General features: G+C 46.0%; 1 protein-coding gene across 1 annotated transcript in view; it reads right to left on the bottom strand.

The window, feature by feature from the left end:
- TSPEAR (thrombospondin type laminin G domain and EAR repeats) overlaps window positions 1–21,117 on the bottom strand; it is a 70,767-nt gene that overhangs the window by 48,291 nt on the left and 1,359 nt on the right. Inside the window, exons 2-4 of the mRNA XM_044251724.1 lie at window positions 12,710–12,907; window positions 12,500–12,605; window positions 11,637–11,857 (exon numbers count right to left, since the gene is read on the bottom strand). Of these exons, the coding sequence (XP_044107659.1) occupies window positions 11,637–11,857; window positions 12,500–12,605; window positions 12,710–12,907 (525 nt within the window). The remainder of the gene's footprint in view (window positions 1–11,636; window positions 11,858–12,499; window positions 12,606–12,709; window positions 12,908–21,117) is intronic.

The following is a 21,117-nucleotide window of genomic DNA, read 5'->3' as shown; positions in this document are numbered from 1 at the left end:
CATGTTTACCCTTATTTTTGTATATATATAATTTTTTCTTTCTTTAACATTTTGGGAGGTAGTTTCTTCTAAGAAGCCAAAATACACCCCAAATCAAGTGGGTGGCTCTGTTCTATTCACCAGTCATATATATATATATATTTTAATTTTTATATGTATATTTTAATTTTTAAAATTTCTTTTTACCCCCTTATTTCTCCCCCCAATTTGAGGTCTCTGCTGATTTGGTTAGCATACGTTTTTCTGGGGTCTTTGCCATCCTTTTAGTATTTTATTCTCTCATTCATATATTCTTATCTGGATAAAATGATAAGGCAGAAAAACTCACCAAGGCTAGGGACCTAATCAATACAGACATTGGTAATATGTCAGATCTAGAGTTTAGAATGACAATTCTCAAGGTGCTAGCTGGTCTCAAAAAAGGCATGGAAGATATTAGAGAAACCCGGTCTGCAGAAATAAAAGCCCTTACTGGAGAAATAAAAGAACCAAAATCTAACCAAGTTGAAATTTTAAAAAGCTATTAATGAGGTACAATAAAAATGGAGGCTCTTAAAGCTAGGATAAATGAGGCAGAAGAGAGAATTAGTGATTAGAAGACCAAATGACAGAGAATAAAGAAGCTGAGCAAAAGAGAGACAAACAACTACTGGACCACGAGGGGAGAATTTGAGAGATAAGTGATACCATAAGATGAAACAATATTAGAATAACTGGGATTCCAGAACAAGAAGAAAGAGAGAAGGGGCAGAAGGTATATTGGAGTGAATTTTAGTAAAGGATTACCCTAACATGGCAAAGGGAACAAGCATCAAAACCCATGAGGCACAGAGAACCCCCCTCAAAATCAATAAAAATAGGTCCACACCCTGTCATCTAATAGTAAAACTTACTAGTCTTGGGGACAAAGAGAAAATCCTGAAAGCAGCCCAGGACAAGAAGTCTGTAACATACAATGGTAACAATATTAGACTGGCAGCAGACTTATCCACAGAGACCTGGCAGGCCAGAAAGAACTGGCATGATATATCCAGAGCACTAAATGAGAAAAACATGCAGCTGAGAATACTATATCCAGCTAGGCTGTCATTGAAAATAGAGCAAGAGATAAAAAGCTTCCAGGACAAACAAAAACTAAAAGAATTTGTAAACACTGAACCAGCTCATACAGGAAATATCAAAAGGGGTCCTCTAAGCAGAGAGCCTAAAAGTCATAGCCCAGAAAGGAACAGAGACAATATACAATAACAGTCACCTTACAGGCAATACAATGGCACTAAATTCATATCTCTCAGTAGTTACCCTGAATGCAAATGGGCTAAATGCCCCAATCAAAAGACACAGGGTATCAGAATGGATTAAAAAACAAAACCCATCTTTATGCTGTCTATAAGAAACTCATTTTAGACCCAAAGACACTTCCAGATTTAAACTGAGGGGGTGGAAAACAATTTACCAGGCTAAGGACATCAAAAGAAAGCTTCAGTGGCAATTCCTATATCAGATAAACTAGATTTAAGCCAAAGACTATGATAAGAGATGAGGAAGGACATTATATCATACTCAAAGGGTCTTTCCAAAAAAAAGATCTAAGAATTTTAAATACCTATGCCCCTAACATGGGAGCAGCCAACCATATAAACAAATTAATAACAAAATCAAAGAAACACATTGACAATAATACAATAATAGTAGGGGACTTTAACACTCCCCTCACTGAAATGGACAGATCATCGAAGCAGATCAATAAGGAAATAAAGGCCTTAAATGACACACTGGACCAGATGGATATCACAGATATATTCAGAACATTCCATCCCAAAGCAACAGAATACACACTTTTCTCTAGTGCACATGGAACATTCTCCAGAATAGATCACATCCTGGGTCACAAATCAGGTCTCAACCAGTACCAAAAGATAGGGATCGTTCCCTGCATATTTTCAGACCACAATGCTCTGAATCTAGAACTCAATCACAAGATGAAAGTTGGAAAGAATGGAGACTAAAGATCATCCTACTAAAGAATGAATGGGTCAACCAGGAAATTAAAGAATTTTAAAAATTCATGGAAACAAATGAAAATGAAAACTGTTCAAAAATGACAACTGTTCAAAATTTGTGAGACACAGCAAAGGCAGTCCTGAGAGGAAAGTATATGGCGATACAAGCCTTTCTCAAGAAACAAGAGAGGTCTCAAATACACAATGTAACCCTACATCTAAAGGAGCTGGAGAAAGCAAATAAAGCCTAAACCCAGCAGAAGAGAAATAATAAAGATCAGAGCAGAAATTAATGAAATAGAAACCAATAAAACAGTAGAACAAATCAATGAAACTAGGAGCTGGTTCTTTGAAAGAATTAATAAGACTGATGAACCCTGGCTAGACTTATCAAAAAGAAAAGAGAAAGGACCCAAATAAATAAAATCATGAATTAAAGAAGAGAGATCACAACCAACACCAAAGTAATACAAACAATTATAAGAACATATTATGAGCAACTCTACGCCAGCAAATTTGACAATCTGGAAGAAATGGATGCATTCCTAGAGACATATAAACTACCACAACTGAACCAAGAAGAAATAGAAAACCTAAACAGACCCATAACCAGTAAGGAGATTGAAGTAGTCATCAAAAATCTCCCAACAAACAAGAGCCCAGGCCCAGATGGCTTCCCAGGGGAATTCTACCAAACATTTAAAGAAGAATTAATACCTATTCTCCTGAAACTGTTCCAAAAAATAGAAATGAAAGGAAAACTTCCAAACTCATTTTATGAGGCCAGCATTATCTTGATCCCTAAACCAAAGACCCCATCAAAACAGAGAATTACAGACCAATATCCTTGATGAACACGGATGCGAAAATTCTCACCAGAATACTAGCCAATAGGATCCAACAGCACATTAAAAGGATTATTCACCACAACCAAGTGGAATATATTCCTGGGGTGCAAGTTTGGTTCAACATCTGCAAATCAATCAATGTGATACAATGCCTTAATAAAAGAAAGAATAATAACCATATGATACTCTCAATAGATGCTGAAAAAGCATTTGACAAAGTACAGTATCCTTTCTTGATAAAAATTCCTTAAAATGTAGGGATAGAGGGTACATACTTCAATATCATCAAAGCCATCTATGAAAAACCCACAGTGAATATCATTCTCAATGGAGAAAACCTGAGAGCTTTTCCACTAAGGTCAGGAACACCGCAGGGATGTCCATTATGATCACTGTTATTCAACATAGTACTAGAAGTTCTAGCTTCAGCAATCAGACAACAAAAAGAAATTAAAGGCATCCAAATCAGCAAAGAAGAAGTCAAACAATCACTCTTTGCAGATGATATGATACTTTATGTGGAAAACCCAAAAGACTCCACTCCAAAACTGATAGAACTTGTACAGAAATTCAGTAAAGTGTCAGGGTATAAAATCAATGCACAGAAATCAGTTGCATTTCTATACACCAACAACAAGACAGAAGAAAGAGAAACTAAGAAGTCAATCGCATTTACAATTACACCCAAGACCATGAGATACCCAAGAATAAACCTAATCAATGAAGCAAAGAATCTGTATCCAGAAAACTATAAAGTACTCATGAAAGAAATTGAGGAAGACACAAAGAAATGGGAAAATAGTCCATGCTCATGGATTTGAAGAACAAATATTGTGAAAATGTCCATGCTACCTAAAGTAATCTACATGTTTAATGCAATCCCTACCCAAATACCATCTTTTTTTTTTCCAAATAAGTTGAACAAATAATCCTAAAAAGCCGCTGCCTTCGGCTCGGGTCATGATCTCGGGATCCTGGGATCGAGTCCCACATCGGGCTCTCTGCTCGGCGGGGAGCCTGCTTCCTCCTCTCTCTCTCTCTGCCTGCTTCTCTGCCTACTTGTGATCTCTCTCTGTCAAATAAATAAATAAAATCTTTAAAAAAAAAAAAAAAAGGAAAGGCCTCAAATAGCTAGAGAAATGTTGAAAAAGAAAGCCAAAGTTGGTGGTATCACAGTTCCAAACTTTAAGCTCTATTACAAAGCTGAAATCATCAAGACAGTATGGTATTGGCACAAAAACAGACACATAGACCAATGGAACAGAGAGCCCAGAAATAGACCCTCAACTCTATGGTCAACTAATCTTCGACAAAGCAGGAAAGAACGTCCAATGGAAAAAAGACAGTCTCTTCAAAAAATGGTGTTGAGAAAATTGGACAGCCACATGCAGAAAAGTGAAACTGGACCATTTCCTTACAACACACACAAAAGTAGAGTCAAAATGGATTAAAGACCTTAATGTGATAAGGGAATCCATCAAAATCCTTGAGGTGAACACAGGCAGCAACCTCTTTGACCTCAACTGCAGCAGTTTCTTCCTAGAAACATCACCAAAGGCAAGGGAAGCAAGGACAAAAATGAACTATTGGAACTTCATCAAGATCAAAAGCTTTTGCACAGCAAAGGAAACAGTCAACAAAACCAAAAGACAACTGACAGAATGGGAGAAGATATTTGCAAATGACATATCAGATAAAGGGCCAGTGTCCAAAATCTATAAAGAACTTATCACACTCAACATCCAAAGAACAAAGAATCCAATCAAGAAATGGGCAGAGGACATGAACAGACATTTCTGCAAAGAAGACATCCAAATGGCCAACAGACACATGAGAAGATGCTCCACATCACTCGGCATCAGGGATATACAAATCAAAACCACAATGAGATATCACTTCATACCAGTCAGAATGTCTAAAATTAACAAGTCAGGAAATGACAGATGCAAGCGAGGATGCGGAGAAAGCGGAACCCTCCCACACTGCTGGTGGGAATGCAAGCTGGTGCAGCCACTCTGGAAAACAGCAGGTTTTCCTGGAAAACCTGGAGGTTCCTCAAAAAGTTGAGAATATAGCTACCCTACGACCCAGCAATTGCACTACCAGGTATTTACCCTAAAGATACAAATGTAGTGATCCGAAGGGGCACGTGCACCTGAATGTTTATAGCAGCAATGTCCACAATAGCCAAACTATGGAAAGAACCGAGATGTCCATCAACAGATGAGTGGATAAAGAAGAGGTGGTATATATATACAATGGAGTACTATGCAGCCATCAAAATAAATGAAACCTCACCATTTGCAATGATGTGGATGGAACTAGAGGGTATTATGCTGAGCGAAATAAGTCAATCAGAGAAAGACAATTATCATATGATCTCCTGATATGAGGAATTTGAGAGGCAAAGTGTGGGGTTTGGGGGGTAGGGAAGGAAAAAATTAAATAAGATGGGATTGGGAAGGAGATAAACCATAAGAGACTCTTAATCTCACAAAGCAAACTGAGGCTTGCTGGTGAGGGGGGAGTATGGAGAGGGTGTTTGGGTTACAGACATTGGGGAGGGTATGTGCTATGGTGAGTGCTGTGAAGTGTGTAAACCTGGCGATTCACACATCAGTATCCCTGGGGCAAATAATACATTATGTGTTAACTTTAAAAAGTGATATACAAAAATAATAATAATAATTAGCATAAAGAAACTCATTGATAGGGACGCCTGGGTGGCTCAGTTGGTTGTACGACTGCCTTCGGCTCAGATCATGATTCTGGAGTCCCGGGATCGAGTCCCACATCGGGCTCCCAGCTCCATGGGGAGTCTGCTTCTCCCTCTGACCTCCTCGCTCATGCTCTCTCTCACTGTCTCTCTCTCAAATAAATAAAAATAAAATCTTTTAAAAAAAGAAAGAAACTCATTGATAATAATACAGTAATAGTAGGGTACTCTAACATCTCACTCACAGCAATGGGCACATCATCTAAGCAGAAGATCAACAAGGAAACAAGGGCTTTGAACAATACACTGGACCAGATGGACTTAACGATATACTCAGAGCATTCCATCCTAAAGCAGGAGAATACACACTCTTCTTGAGCACACATGGAACATTCTCCAGAATTGATCACACACTGGGTCACAACTCAGGTCTCAACTGGTACCAAAAGATTGAGATCATACCATGCATATTATCAGACCGCAACACTATGAAACTCGAAGTCAAACACAAGAAAAAATTTGGAAAGCTCACAAATACATGAAAGTTAAAGAACATCCTACTAAAGAATGAAAAAGTTAACCAGTAAATTAAAAAGGTAATTAAAAAAATACATGGAAACAAATGAAAATGAAAAAACAATAGCTCAGAATCTTTGGGCTGCAGCAAAGGCAGTTCTAAGAGGGAAGTATATAGCAATACAGGCCTTTCTCTAGAAACAAGAAAAGTCTCAAATACACAACCTAACCTTACACCTAAAGGAGCTAAAGAAGGAGTAGCAAATAAAGCCTAAACCAGCAGAAGACAGGAAATAATAAAGTTTAGAGCAGAAATCGGGGTTCCTGGGTGGCACAGTCAGTTAAGCATCTGTTCAGGTCATGATCTCATGGATCTGGGTGCTTGTCAGGGAGTCTGCTTCTCCCTTTCCCTCTGATCCTCCCTCCTTCTCATTCTCTCTCTCTCTCTTGCTCGAATAAATAAATAAAACTGTTTAAAAAAATTAGAGCAGAAATAAATAATACAGAAACAAATAAACAAAAATCCCAGTAGAACAGATCAATGAAACTAAGAGCTGGTTTCTTGAAAGAATTAATAAAATTTATAGACTAGACCTCCTGCTAGACTTATCAAAAACAAAAGAGAAAGGATAAGGCACCTTGGTGGCTCAGTCAGTTAAGCGTCTGTCTTCAGCTCAGGTAATAATTTCCAGGGTCCTGGGATCAAGTCCCACAACGGGCTCCCTGCTCAGCAGGGAGTCTGCTTGTTCCCCTCTGCTCAGCAGAGAGTCTGTTTGTCCCTCCCCCTATACTTGCTGCTCCCCCTGCTTGTTCCCTCCCCTTCTTTCTCTCTGGAAAATAAATAAATAAAATCTTGAAAAGAAAAGAGAAAGGACCAAAATAAATAAAATCACGAATGAAAGAGGAGAGATCACAACCAACACCACAGAAATATAATCCCAAGAGGAGAATATGAAAAACCATATGCCAAAAAATTAACAACCTGGAAAAAATGGATAAATTCCTAGAAACATACAAACTACCAAAACCAAACAGGAATAGAAAACTCGAACAGACCCATAACCAGCAATTAAATTGAATCAATAATCAAAAAAATCTCAACAAACAAAAGTCCAAGACCCGATGTTTTCCCAGGGGAACTCAACCAGACATTTAAAGAGTTAATAGCCATTCTTCTCAAACTATTTTAAAAATAGAGAAGGAAGGAAAACTTACAAATTCATTCTATGAGGCCAGCATTACTCTGATACCAAAACTAGGTAAAGACACTGCTAAAAAAAAGAGAACTACAGACCAATATCCTTGACAAACACGGATGCAAAAATTCCCAATAAGATATAACCAAACTGAATCCAACAATACATTTAAAAACATTCACCACAATTGAGTGGGATTTATTCAATATAAAGGATATTTCAGTATTTGGAAATCAATCAGTGTGACACACCACATCAACACGAGAAAGGATAAGGTCATTTCAGTAGACACAGTGAAAGCATTTGACAAAGTACAACATCCATTCATGACAAAAATCCTGAACAAAGTAGGGATAGAGGGAACATACCTCAACACAGTAAAAGCCATAAAAGAAAATCCAGGGCCACCTGAGTGGCTCAGTGGGTTAAAGCCTCTGCCTTCAGCTCAGGTCATGGTCCCAGGGTCCTGGGATCGAGCCCCGCATCAGGCTCTCCACTCAGTAGGGAGCCTGCTTCCCTTCCTTTCTCTCTGCCTGCCTCTGCCTACTTGTGATCTCTGTCTGTCAAATAAATAAAATATTTAAAAAAAAAAGAAAATCCACAGTGAACATCATCTTCAATGGGGAAAAGCTGAGAGCTCTTCCCCTAAGGTCAGGAACAAGACAGACATGTCCACTCTCACCACTGTTATTCAACATAGTGCTCGAAGTCCTAGCCTTAGAAATCAGACAACAAAAATAAATAAAAGACATCTGAACTGGCAAAGAAAAAGTCAAACTTCCACGATTTGTAGACATGATATTCTAGAAAATCCAAAGGACTCTACCAAAAAACTGCTAGAACTCGTTTATGAATTCAGCAAAGTCCAGGATACAAAATCAATGTACAGGTCTGTTGTGTTACTACACAGTAAAAGTGAAGTAGAAGAAAGGGAAAACAAGGAATCAATCCCATTTACAACTGCACCAAAACCAGTAAGATACCTAGGAATAAACTTAACCAAAGAGGTACAAGATCTGAAAACTATAGAATACTTATGAAAGGAATTGAGGAGGACACATGGAAAGGCATACCATGCTCATGGATTGGAAAAACGAATATCAAAGATATGTCTATACTCCCCAAAGCAATCCACACATTTTACACAATCTCTATCAAAATACCAAAAACATTTTTCACAGAGCTGGAACAAACAATCCTGACATTTGTTTGGAGCCACAAAAAACCCTAAATAGTCAAAGCAACCCTAAAAAAAAGAAAACCAAAGCTGGGGGCATCACAATTCTGGATTTCAAGCTGTCATCATCAGGACTGCTTGGTACTAGCACAAAATAGACACATAGATCAGTGGAACAGAATAGAAAATCCTGAAATAACCCATAACTCTATGGTCAATTAATCTTTGACAAAGCAGAAAGTACATCCAGTGGAAGAAAGAGAGTCTCTTCAACAAATGGTGTCCAGAATGTGGACAGCCACATGCAGGAGAATGAAACTGGACCATTTCCTTATGCCACACACAAAAATAAATTCGAAATGAATGAAAGACCTAAATGTGAGACCTGAAAGCATAAAAATCCTGGAAGAGAACACTGGCAGCAATTTCTGTGACATCAGTCATAACAACATGCATCTAGTTATGTGTCTTGAGGCGAGGGAAACAGAAGCAAATACTAACTATTGGGACTTCACCAAAACAACAAGTTTCTGCACAGTGACGGAAACAACCAACAAAACTAAAACATGGCCTATGGAATGGGAGAAGATATTTGCAAATGACATACCTGATAAAGGGTGAGTATCCAAAATCTATAAAACCTTGTAAAACTCAACACTCAAAAAAACAAACAATCCAATCAAAAAATGGGCAGAAGACACGAACAGACACTTTTCCAAAGAAGACACCCAAACGGCCAACAGACACAGGAAAAGAAGCTCACCATCACTCATCATCAGGGAAATACAAATCCAAACCACGGTGAGATCCCACCTCACACCAGCCAGAATGGCTAAAATCAACAACACAAGAAACAAGAGGTGTTTGTGAGGGTGTGGAGAAAGGGGAACCTCGTGCACTGTTGGTGGGAACGCAAGCTGGGGCAGCCGCTCTGGAAAACAGTGTAGAGGTTCCTCAAAAGGTTAAAAACAGAACTGCCTTATGACTCAGCAACAGCACTACTGGGTATTTACTGCCCCCCCAAACAAAAATACTAATTTGAAGGGACACAGGCATGCTGATATTTATAGCAGGATTATCTGCAATGGCCAAACTATGGAAATAGCCAGGTGTCCATCAACAGATGAATTGATAAAGAAGATGTGTATATTCACAATGGAATATCACTCAGCCCTAAAAAAGGATGACATCTCATCATTTCAATGACATGGATGGAGCTAGAGGATATTATGCAGAGCGAAATAAGTCCGAGAAAGACAAATGATCTCACTGACATATGGAATTTAAGAAACAAAACAAACAAACAGAGGAACAAAAAAAGAGACATAGAGAGAGGCAAACCAAGAAAGACTCAACTCTCGAGAACTCACTGATGGCAAAGGGAGGTGGGCGGGGGCTGGGGGACGTGGGGGTGGGGAGTCAGGGGCACCCGTCCTGAGGAGCAGTGGGTGACGTATGAAGTGTTGAGTCACTGTATTGTTCATCTGAAATGGATATGACTCTCTATGTAACTACCTGGAATTTAAATAAAAACTTAAAATTCTCCTTAGTGGCCCACATATAGAAACGTTTCTCAGAACAGCCCTCATACACAAGCAGAGACCGTGGTGTCATTGACAACCTTGAGGGCTTCACCGCACTGTCCTTCCAGTACACTTTGTAAGTGCACGGGTATAAAGTAGGTTTCTTAAATTACTGTACATTGGACGCCTGGGTGGCTCAGTGGGTTGAGCATCAGCCTTTGGCTCAGGTGATGATCCAGGAGTCTGGGGATCGAGTCCCGCCTCGGGCTCCCTGCTCAGCAGGGAGTCTGCTTCTCCCTCTGACCTTCCCCATATCGTTCTCTCTCTCTCTCTCTCTCATTCTCTCCCTCTCAGATAAATAAATAAAATCTTTAAAATAAATAAATAAAATTATTGTACATTTATTGAAATAAGCTCAGTGTTATTTCATTGACAGAGCGTGTTCAAAACAACATAAATAAAGCCACGTGTGTAAAAGATGCTTGTGGAGTGACACAATCTGAGTCCCCCGGGCAGTGTCCCCTCAGGGACAGAATGTGCTCCCCACATGTGCTGCCCTTAGTACCCTCTGTGGAGGCCCTGGGGTAAAACATGGTCCTGAAACACCAGCTCTGCATAAATGCCACTGAGCATGATGGAATATAAAAAGAGGAAGAGGACAGCAGAGCCAGCCCCGCGGGCAGTTCCCGCGTGGGAGTCATCCACAGAATGGAGTCCGCACACCCAAATACTGGACTCGTGCTCGGGACGGCAGCGGACAAGATGAGAAGTGGAATTTATATAACACAGAAGAAAATGGAACGTGTAGGACAGGGAAAACACAATGACTGGAAAAGAAAACTCAGCAGTGGGGCGCCTGGGGGGCTCAGTGGGTTGAGCCTCTGCCTTCAGCTCAGGTCATGATCTCAGGGTGCTGGGATCGAGCCCCACATCAGGCTCTCTGCTCAGTGGGGAGCCTGCTTCCCCCCTCTCTCTCCCTGCCTCTCTTCCTGCTTGTGATCTGTCTCTCTGTCAAATAAATAAAATCTAAAAAAAAGAAAGAAAACTCAGCACAGCCCAAGGTGCGAACGAGCGGCAGCATCGCCTTCCCCGGAGCAAACCAACAAGGAGGGTCAGGATTAGGGCCGAAGGGCTTTCCTTCCTTAGCTGAGGATTCTGACTCGGTCACAGACTTTGACAGGCACTGTCCCAGGCCCCATGGGGAAGCAGCAATGGGCACCGTGGGTCCTCACCTTTGGGGGTGTCCAGCTGAGTGGGGGGACAGGAACGTTAGCTGCACTGGGGTGGACAGGACTGCAAAGCACAGGTAATCGGACCCCAAAAAGCACCCTCTTGTTATTTGATCACCTGTTTTCCCAAGGAAAGACGTCAAACTAGGAACTCCAAGCCTCATCCCTAGCCTTTGACAGGTCAGCCCGCCAGAAAATACGGCTGCAGGAATTACCGGTATAAACACCTAGCAACGGTCCCACGGCTCTGCTCGCACGGTTGCTGTGATGGGCATCTCGCTACCTATCAGCATGGCCACTCTTGACCCCAAAGCTACCCTGGAGCTCGGGAGCAGTGCCTGGCCGCAGTCCAGGTCAGCCGTGCCCGCTGCGTGCTCGGGTCATAAGGATGTAGCGCAGGAACATGAGGAGTAAAGAGTGTCACTGACCTTCGGGGGAAGAGTGGGAACTTTCAAGGTTATGACGATCGAAAATTCTTCAGGGAAGAGGTCACATCGGACGAAAATCCTTGATGCAGGGAAGCTCACGGCGTGGGGGGCGGCGGCCGAGAGCTGAAGTCCTTGCACGCCGTGAGCCTGTGTCACCCTGATTCCACCTGCAGCTCCGTGTGCAGAGACGGCCTCTGCCAGGATGTCCAGGGGGCGCAGGTCTGTGTCAGGGAAACCACAGGTAGGTTATGCAGGCCCCCTCAAATCTCCCCTTTTCCAGCAGGGAAACTGAGGCCCTGAGGGTCAACAATGCACCTGTAGTACCCCTCCACCCCGGGTTTGCCCAGAAGGAGCCACACGTGTACATTTCGTGGCATGCTGTTCCCAGTCAGCGGCCACGCGCTGTGTTGAGCACGGGAGGGGAACGGAGGGTGGATGGGTCCCTGGTCCGGCCCCAGGGAGTGCCTGCCCTACAGCAGCCAGGCCCCATCAGTCCAGGGACCACCAAGTGTCGCGTGCCCCGGGCTCTCAGCAGGCTCCGTGACACGCGTCGTCACGTGCTGTGGCAGGCTGTGGCTTCCGGTGTGACCTGCAAGCCACCCTGGGCCTGGGCCCCACGCCTCATGCCCTCCTTAGAGAGACAGATGCGCCCCTGGAGAACCTCTGCGCTACAGTTCAAGATCATCAGAACGTAGCTGACGGGCTGGCCTGGCCTCAGGTGAGGCTGGATGATAGGAAAGGAAAACAGGGAACCCAGACAGCATCTGTGGCCAGAGGAGGCGTTTCTGGACCACCTCACGGGGCCCAGCCTCTAGAAAGGAGGGGGGGCAGAGCCCACGGCTACCGCTTGGACCCTGCCCGACCTGGCCACTGCATGCCTGGCCGTGGCCTGGGGTAAATGACCAGGCACGCAGGAATGACTTGGGCATTCCTGAAGCCATTCCCCCCGGACAGGGACCCTGTTAGGGCCTGGGTCCACATGGGGTTGCTGGGCCCAGAGCCCACACTCAGTCCACTCTACGGCTGGGTCAGCAAGGCCAGCAGGCCCTGCGGCAATGACAGTGGAGGCTGACCTGGGGTCCAGTGCGGTCCGTCATGGACTTCCCAACAGGAGCCACAGTCCTCAACACAAGGAGTCCTTCTAGGAGGAAGCAGCCTCCCTGGACAAGAGACCTGTGACTGGGGCCCTCGAGGGCCTCCGATGCTGTGACACAGCCCACGTTGCACTGCTCTGGGGCATAGTGGCCTGTGTCCTCTCCCGAGTGTGTGGCCTGTAAGGGACGGACACTGCGGCATCTCCATGTTCCCAGATGTGTATGGCCAGCCCCTGGTATACAGTAGCTGCTAACTAAATATGATAGATGACTAATATTTGGGGGTGTTTGCCAGCTTTCAGGTGCCCCTGTGGGCTAAGTTCATCCCCTCTATGCCCGTGCCCAGGCTGGTGTGGCTCAGAGGAGGGACTGAGTCCCTGCCCCCAGGAAGACCCCTAAGGCTTTCATCAGTGGACAGAGTAAGTGCACCCAGCCCTCTGCTGTCCAAACGTGGGCATGGACAACAGGTGACCAGGCAGGGTGAAGAGCGGGGGCAGCAGGGGAGCACTGCTCCCCCTCAGGGGCCCGGGTTACACGGCTGTCCGCAGCCGTCACATTCAACCAGACCCCACAGGCTGGGGCAAACACTCACCCACAGGTCTCAGGCAACCCACAGAAGAACCCAGAAATCCCAGGAACTCCCTCCATTAGGGGTCAAACCCGTGATCTTCCTTGAAGCAACAAGGGCTGTAGCCCCAGCGGGTGTGGCGGTGACATGAGGACAACAACCCGATTTTTGCAAAAAGTGGAGTCAGGCTGAAGCATCAGTGTGGTGGGCGGCCATCCCTGCGGCAGAGCAGCCTCTGAGACACGGGGGCCCCTGCTGGCCAGCAGACGCTCCCCACCACGCCCGGAGGACAGGGCCGGCTGAGCTGGGAGCCCCTGCCCACGCCCCAGCCAGGCCTGCCCCTTCGGCGCTGCTCCCTGCTGGGGTGAAGGCCCGGGGGCAGCCAGCGGGTGTGCTCCATAAAGGCCGAGGACAAGCGAGTCATGACGCAGAAGGTAGAGCCCATTTCCCCTCCCTTAAATCAAGGGAATTTAAGAAAGAAAACTGTCTCTGAAACGAGTGCAGAGGACGGCCCCCAAGTGCGAAGAAGAAGTAACAAGACAGCACATAAAGTGAGCGGCTGCGGTGGGGTCGAGGGAGGGCTGAGGCGGGGTTGGGGGGCATCCTGAGCGGGGCTGCAAGGGCCGCCGCACAAGGAAGGGGCTGGCGGAGCACCATCAGGACAGGGGCAGGGCGGAGGAGTCAGAATGACCCACCCCGCTACCTAATAAACACCCCCAGCAGGAACTGGGCAGGGCTGCGTCCCCAGGGACTCACAGGACAAAAGCCAGGGGCACCGAGTGCCCTGGAGACCACAGAATGGCCCGGCCTCGCCAATCGCAGGCATGGAGCGCCACCGAGGTCACAGCTGCCAATCGCCAGTGACTGGCTGTGGGGTACGGAGCGGGTCACCAGCAAGCCTTGGGTACAGCAGGGGACACTGAGGTCCTTCGGGAGAGGGGCGGCGACAAGGACGGGACCTGCCCACGTGTGCCGAGCGCCCTGCGCGGTGGAGGAACAGCTGGGGGAGGGAGGTGAGCGGCCCCCTGCTGATCTCGGCTGGAAGCCTGTGCACAGCGTGGGGGCCAGCGTGGGGGGGCAGCAATGTCGGGAGGACACGTCTGATGACCTCTGGGAGGGCTGAGAGGAGAGGGTGGCATATTCGCGTCGCCTCATTACTTATGTGGTACAAAGCGCAAGGAGAGAGCGCGGAGAGGGGCCACGGAAGCGTGTGCTGAATGGAGGGGCTCCCTGGAGCAAGTGGGGGGGTCACAATCGTGGGAGAAGGGTCTGCCCCCGCCAAGGACAAGGGCACCCCCAGGGCCGCGGTGTGTGTCGGCACAGGTCCCAGACCGACTCTAGAGAGGAAATGGGTATCTGGCGGGAAGCCTGTGCTCTGGGACCCAGACTCGGATGGGGCTCCGGGGTTGGATTCCGAGTGCTGCAGGGTCGTGTCTGGTCGGGGTCCCTGGAGCTTGTGAGGCTCTTAGGAAACACTGGGTCCTAAATTCACCCTCAAAACGCTGAGAGGCGCTGGGACCAGCGGCCGTTTCAGCTGAGGCAGCACCAGGGTCTGGCCCCTCATCCAGGACTAGGGAGTCCACCCCCAGCCACTGGCAAGCGCCCAGAGGTGCCGCAGCCTGGCTGAGCCCTGGGGCACGGGGCACTAGCAGCAGGGGAACCCTGAATCTGGCTAATCCTGGGAGAGCCTCTCCCTCCATTGTTTGATCGAACAGCGCCTTCCTGGTTGTCCTCCCCCAGCCCCACCCCTGCCTTGCAGCCCAAGCAGATGAGCCGGCTTTGCTCTGACAGATGCTCGGTCGTCAGCATCCGGTTCCCCACCTACGCCTCGTCTGCGGTCTGCACACACAGCTGGAGGGTTTCCCAGGTTAACATGGGCGGAGGGGTGTGCACCTCCCTGGAAACGCTCCTGCTGGATGCAGGGATGAAGGGTGACTGAGTCTACAAAATCAGAGCCACCGGGAGAAGGTCAGACGGTGATGAAGCCCTGGAGGTTAATTCTAATCAGTTAGACACGCAGTGACTGCAGCGGATGTATTCAGCTGAGAGGCTGTATGCACGAGCAGAGCCTGGACGGGCCACCTACAGCTGGCCTCCACACCAGCCAGCCTGGAAGCCATCAGCCCCAAACAGCCGGCACTTGGCCAACGAGGGACCAATCACGTGGGGGGGGGCACCTAGAGGTAGCTACCTGCAGCTTCCCCTCACCACAGTCCCCGTGGGGCCCATATGAGCCTCTCTCTTTCCACTAGAAGTTCTCTCCCTTCCCTGCTTTGAGCCTCTAGCAAACCCAGGGCTAGTGGGGTGCCCCCTGTTACAGCCAGCTTGAAATAAACAGCCTTTGCTTCTCATTTAGGTCGTCTCTCTTTATTCTACAAAGGCTTTTTGAAAGAGCAGCTTCAGAAACTCCTTTTGTCCTCAAGGTCTTTATAGTTCAGCAGAAAAATGTGGTGGGAACCATGAATACACAACTCGAAACTGGCTACATGAAAGGTCCTAAAACAGCCTCAAGGTCTTAAGATCTGGGCCACAACCTCAGAGGTATGAGTAACCGGACCTCTCAGAGCCTCAGTTTACTCATCTGTAAGATGGGATGGTGGTGATGTCCCCCGTCAGGGACCCAGCTGAGCTGCCAGATGTTGGGAGAGCCAATGACAGCCCCAAGCAAACTGGCAGAAGCAGTGAAGACTTCAGTCACCCACTGCAGTAGTTGAGCAGGAGGCTAAAGCCACAGGAAGCACTGACCTCCCACCCCCATGTGGTGGGGGCCATGCCTAGGAGCCCAGGACAAAAGCTTCCCATGGGTTGATGAGCCCTGAGGCCCAGGAAAGAGGAGGAGGGAAGGCTGGGCATGGAAAAGTACCGGGTACTGAGTCAGAGTGGGGAGGGGAGGAAAGTAGCTTCCAGGCACCCTACAAGGAGGTCTCTGATGGAGGTGCCAGGGCTACAAATGCAGATGGTCCTCCAAGGGGGGCTGGCAGACCTGGGTCCCCACTGAAGTTCTCCCAGGATGGCAGTGCCCTGGCTGTGTCCCAAGCCTGGTGTGTGGTGGGGCATCGTGTGGCCCCCGATGGGGGATGCCTTTGTGATCGCCCATGGCCGGGCCTGATAGATCACGCATGGGATTTTTGACTGGGAGCCAGGCTCTCTGTGCCCCAGAACTGTTCTCAGGGAAGGCTTCCTGTACTAAAGCCCGTCAAGACCCAAGTTATTTGGAAGAAGCCACCTGCGTCAGCTGGAGATGCAGGCGTGAGGCACAGCCCCTAAGCCAGGTGGACTGCACTCTAGACGGTCTCCAAGAAGGGGTTCTCCCACTGGGGTGGGAAGGGAAGCAGAACTAAATGGCCAAGAAAATCCTCCTTCTCTGTGGATTTCACTGATTTAAGTTGTGTTCCCAGGGCCCAGGAGGAGTTTATTTCCAGGAAGTTAGGTTAGGATATTATAAAGGTTGCCCTGTGGGAGAGTAAGACTAAATGTATAGCCACCATCACAAAACATGCAAACTCAGGCCCAAGAAAAGGCAGGTGGATCCATGGAGAGAAGAGATGGAGAACTTGAATGCCCGGTCGGTAAGTAGTCTATGCAGATCAGTGGGGAGAGACAGGTCATTGAGAGAAAGTGATGGGAAAGCTGGCTGTCTGTGGGGAGAAAACCAGGCTGAACTCCTCCCCAAACAGAATATACAGTTTACCCCTCAGGAGGGGTGAATGGTGCAACTTCCAAGTTAGAGGGAGAGTTGGGAGCCATCTTTGTGACTTTGGGACACAGATGATTCCCCAGACCAGCTCAACAAAAACAAATAAAGAGAAAGAAGCCAGTACACTTGCTCACATCATAACAAGAACTTCTGCTCAGAAAGGACACAATGGGTGAAGCCAGTAATCCCAGGACAGAATGAGAAAGGTGTTTGCCATACCTTGAAAGGTACAGAATGAACAGGGAGTCCCTGAAAACCAAGAAGGAAAATATAAGAACAATCCTCAGAAGGAAAAAAAGAAAGAAAGAAAGAAAGAGAAAAAAAAAGGCAACCTAAAAAAGAAGAAACCCAAAGGGTTCACATAAGACAAAATGCTCAAGTCAACATGCATCAGAGAAATGCAAACCAAACAGTAATAAGACACCACTCTTCTCCTACTACGCTGGCTAAAAAAGGGAAATAGGAAACCAACGTGAAGATAGAGCATACATGGGAAAATAACTCATGTCCCTTTTGTGTGTTCTTTCCTGCTCTTCTTAACTTGTTTTTTTTTTCCCTTTTCTTAACTTGTTTTAAAGGAAGTCATGGAATGTGAACAGATTGGCACACTGGGCTTTGAGCGGGACTCCTGGACACTTTGGGGCTGCAGCATGGATGCATCTGAAGCTTGGGAGGCAAAGGCATTGGGTGATCAAGCCACTGGAGCCTCAGGGAGGCCCCAAAATGGCAGTGACACCAAGAATCACCTCACAAAGACATAGTAGAGTCTTTGAGTAGAGCTCTGTGGCCAGCCTGTGCTGTGCCCTCTACACACATCAATGCTTTTAAATTCATACTTGTCCACCTCAGTCATCTGTCAAAGTCAAAGTGTTCTCGGGGTGCACAACACTCCCCAAAGGGTCAAGCAGATAGTATAGCAAGGACCGTGGCCTTGACGCCCAGCTCTCCTGGGATGTGCCATGTCCTGCAGCTTCTGTCATGGGCCTTTCTGAGGCTCGGTCTCCTCGTGAGCAATAGGGGATTGTACCTTCCTTTCTTGTAGGGGTCCAGGAAGGACTGAAAATACTGTCTGGCAGGCAGAAGTTGCTCCCCAGAAATGGACAGCCTCATAGTAACTGACTTGGAAGTGGACAGCCCAGCCTCATGATGCAGTCAGCTCCGTGCCAGGCCACATTTTAGGTCAACTATTAACTTCCCACATGAGCTTGTGGGAGGATATGTGTTTTCCTGCAGGAATGCAGGCTGCCAGGGCTGGCGAAGCAGGACCCTTGAATAAGATCCATGTGGCTAGTACACAGCTGATGTTAAGTTTACCTTACATAAATCAGCAAAAGGGCATCTGGCGGTGTGCCTTAATCAGCTGGCACAAAAAACCCCACACATAGTCTGGGGATAAGTCGACTCACTGGACTCACACTTGCCAGCCCAAAACCAGAACCTTCCTTTCTCACTTTTCTTGCGTGTTGTCCATTGTGTATAAGAAGCACCTGGCCTCACTGGGCACATGGACATTCAGGAGGCAAAAGACAGTGCATGAATCTGCAGACCACAGGGCTGGCATGGGGACAAGGGGGCTTAATCTGAGCTCTTCCCAGGAAAGGATGCTCAGCTGCCCTCCGGGTCCCACCCACAGAACTTGTCTCTAATGATCCAAAATGCCATCTCTTAGTCTCCTCTGCCAGGAGCTGGGAGTGGGGAGAGGAGAAGATGAAGCTCTAGTCCCTACCCCTAGGGGATCTTTGTAATAAAAACATGACTCTCTCCTGCCAGGCATGATTATCTCTGCAATCCAGCCAGCTTTCCATGTTCCCTTATCTCACGTCCTCCTGGCGAGTGAGAACAGGAACAGAGGATGAATCCAGCTGTAGTGGCCTCGGGCTGCAGGATGTGGAAGTCCAAATGCTCAGCACCTAGATGTTTGCCTGCCTGCCAATCCCATTGTGTGAGAGTCCTCATCAACTCTATTGCCCTTCAGATATGTGCACTGAATCCAGGAATTATGGAATCGGAGCCAGCAAGGGCCAATAGATGAGGCTGGTGGGGGTAGCTAAAGGAGAAGGAAGTTTATAGTAGTAAGTGCTTCCATTAGAAGAGAAGATGAGTATCAGATCCACCGTCTAAGCTTTAAATTAATAAACTTGAAAATGGAAGGATAAGTCAGTGTAATTGTATGTAATATAACCCAATGTAACAAGAAAACAAGAAAAACAGAGGAGATCAATTGAAACCAAAGTTTATTCCTTGAGAAGTTAAATAAAATTCCAGCCAGATTGACCGGGGAGGGGGAGATCCAGAAGAAATAATTTACCAATATTAAGAACAAAAGATGGGATATTACCAAATATTTTTCACAAATTAAAGAATAATGAAGGACTTGCACAAGCAACATTATGCCTTCTATTCAAAACCTTGTGTGAAATGGACCAACTCTTCAGTAGGCACTATATTAAAGAAGAAACAGATGGCCAGAAAGTCCTATACCTATTAAGGAAAACTCCAGTTTCTCAGGAGATTCTCCCAAATATTTAAAGAAGACCAAATACTGACTCTACACAATCTTTTCTAGAAAATAGAAGAGAAGGAGATACTTGGCAACTTTTGTCAAAACTGAAGTCATTGCAATAAAAGACTACAGATCGATAGCCTCATAAAAATAGACATATAGGTCCTGAATAACATATTACAAACCAAATCCAACAACATGTAAAAAGGAAAATACATCACAACCAAGTGGGGTTTATCTGGGACTTCAGGACTGGTTGAACATTTTTTAAAATTTTTATTTATTTATTTTTTGACAGAGAGAAACAGCAAGAGCAGAAACAAAAGCAGGGGGAGCAGCAGGCAGAAGGAGACACAGGCTTCCTGCCGAGCAGGGAGCCTGATGTGGGGCTCGATTCCAGAACCCTGGTATCATGATCTGAGCTGAAGGTAGACGCTTAATGACTGAGCCACCCAGGCGCCCCTGGGTGAATATTTTAAAAATCAATTAATATAAGTACATGGCAACTCTCTGTACTGGCTTTGTGATTTCCTGTACATCTCTAATTATTTCAAAATGAAAGGCTTTAAGAAATCAATTAATGTAATTCACCATATTAACAGACTAAAAAAGAAAATTGTATAATCATCTCAATAAATGCATAAGAGCATTCCATGAAATCCAACGTCCATTTATGATATAATCTCTCAGTAACAAGAGGCAGCTTTTTATCTTGAGAAAGCTAATCTAGACAAAACCTCAGCTACCACCACCCAGCAAGCCCAAAGACTGAATGTCTCCCCCTGAGTTCAGGCACATGTTAGCACACGCACAAGCATTTCCTTGCTCTGCCCACTAAAGAAGTGACACCCCAGCAGCCTGAGCACACCTAGCTCCAGATCGTGGTTTCTAAATACCATCATCCACTAAAAGGAGCAGGGATCCCTGGAGAAGTGGTTGATCCCAGGAATGGGACGGGGAGATTTCCAGGGGAGTTGGAACCAAATGTGAGATGTTGGGGAGTTGCAAGCATGCAGACAGTACAGGAGCCAAGTGAAGGGGATCCCAAGGCTCAAAGCCAGAACAAAGTGAATAAGAAAATAATGATGATACTGGATTATTACTCAAATAATAAAACAAATATCCTTTAGTTTAATGAAATAAAATAAAACAGAACAGGTAAATACAAGGAGGAAAAGGGGCATCTCCTCCTTGTAGATGAATTTCAGTTAATGAGTGGAGGTGGAGTAGGGAACTAGAAACTCACCATCAGAACACCACAGTGAGTATAGTGTCTAACATAACATACTAAAGATAAAAAATAAAAAATAAAAAAAGAACATCACAGTGACCTTGCTGCAGGCATGGCCCCCAGAGGGACACTAAAACCATTAGACAAACATGACAGCAGAAACAGGATACTTGCAAAGTCTTGTAGAATCTCCCCCCACTGCAAATATTTATTAATTACAAAGGGGACAAATAACCATATTCCCAGTGACTAGACACAGCAACAACATGTACCCCTGCTTCACTGGGCAGGTTACTTCTGTGGGATTCATCCCCAAACACAATAACCTCACTCTAATTGCGAGGAAACCTCGGACAACCCCAAATTTCTACAACACACATGACCAAGG

Source organism: Neovison vison, chromosome 6, assembly GCF_020171115.1.
Source record: "Neovison vison isolate M4711 chromosome 6, ASM_NN_V1, whole genome shotgun sequence".
Taxonomy (NCBI): Eukaryota; Metazoa; Chordata; class Mammalia; order Carnivora; family Mustelidae; genus Neogale; species Neogale vison.
The sequence above is the reverse complement of the archived record's forward strand: the minus strand, read 5'-3'. Positions and strand labels throughout refer to the sequence as shown.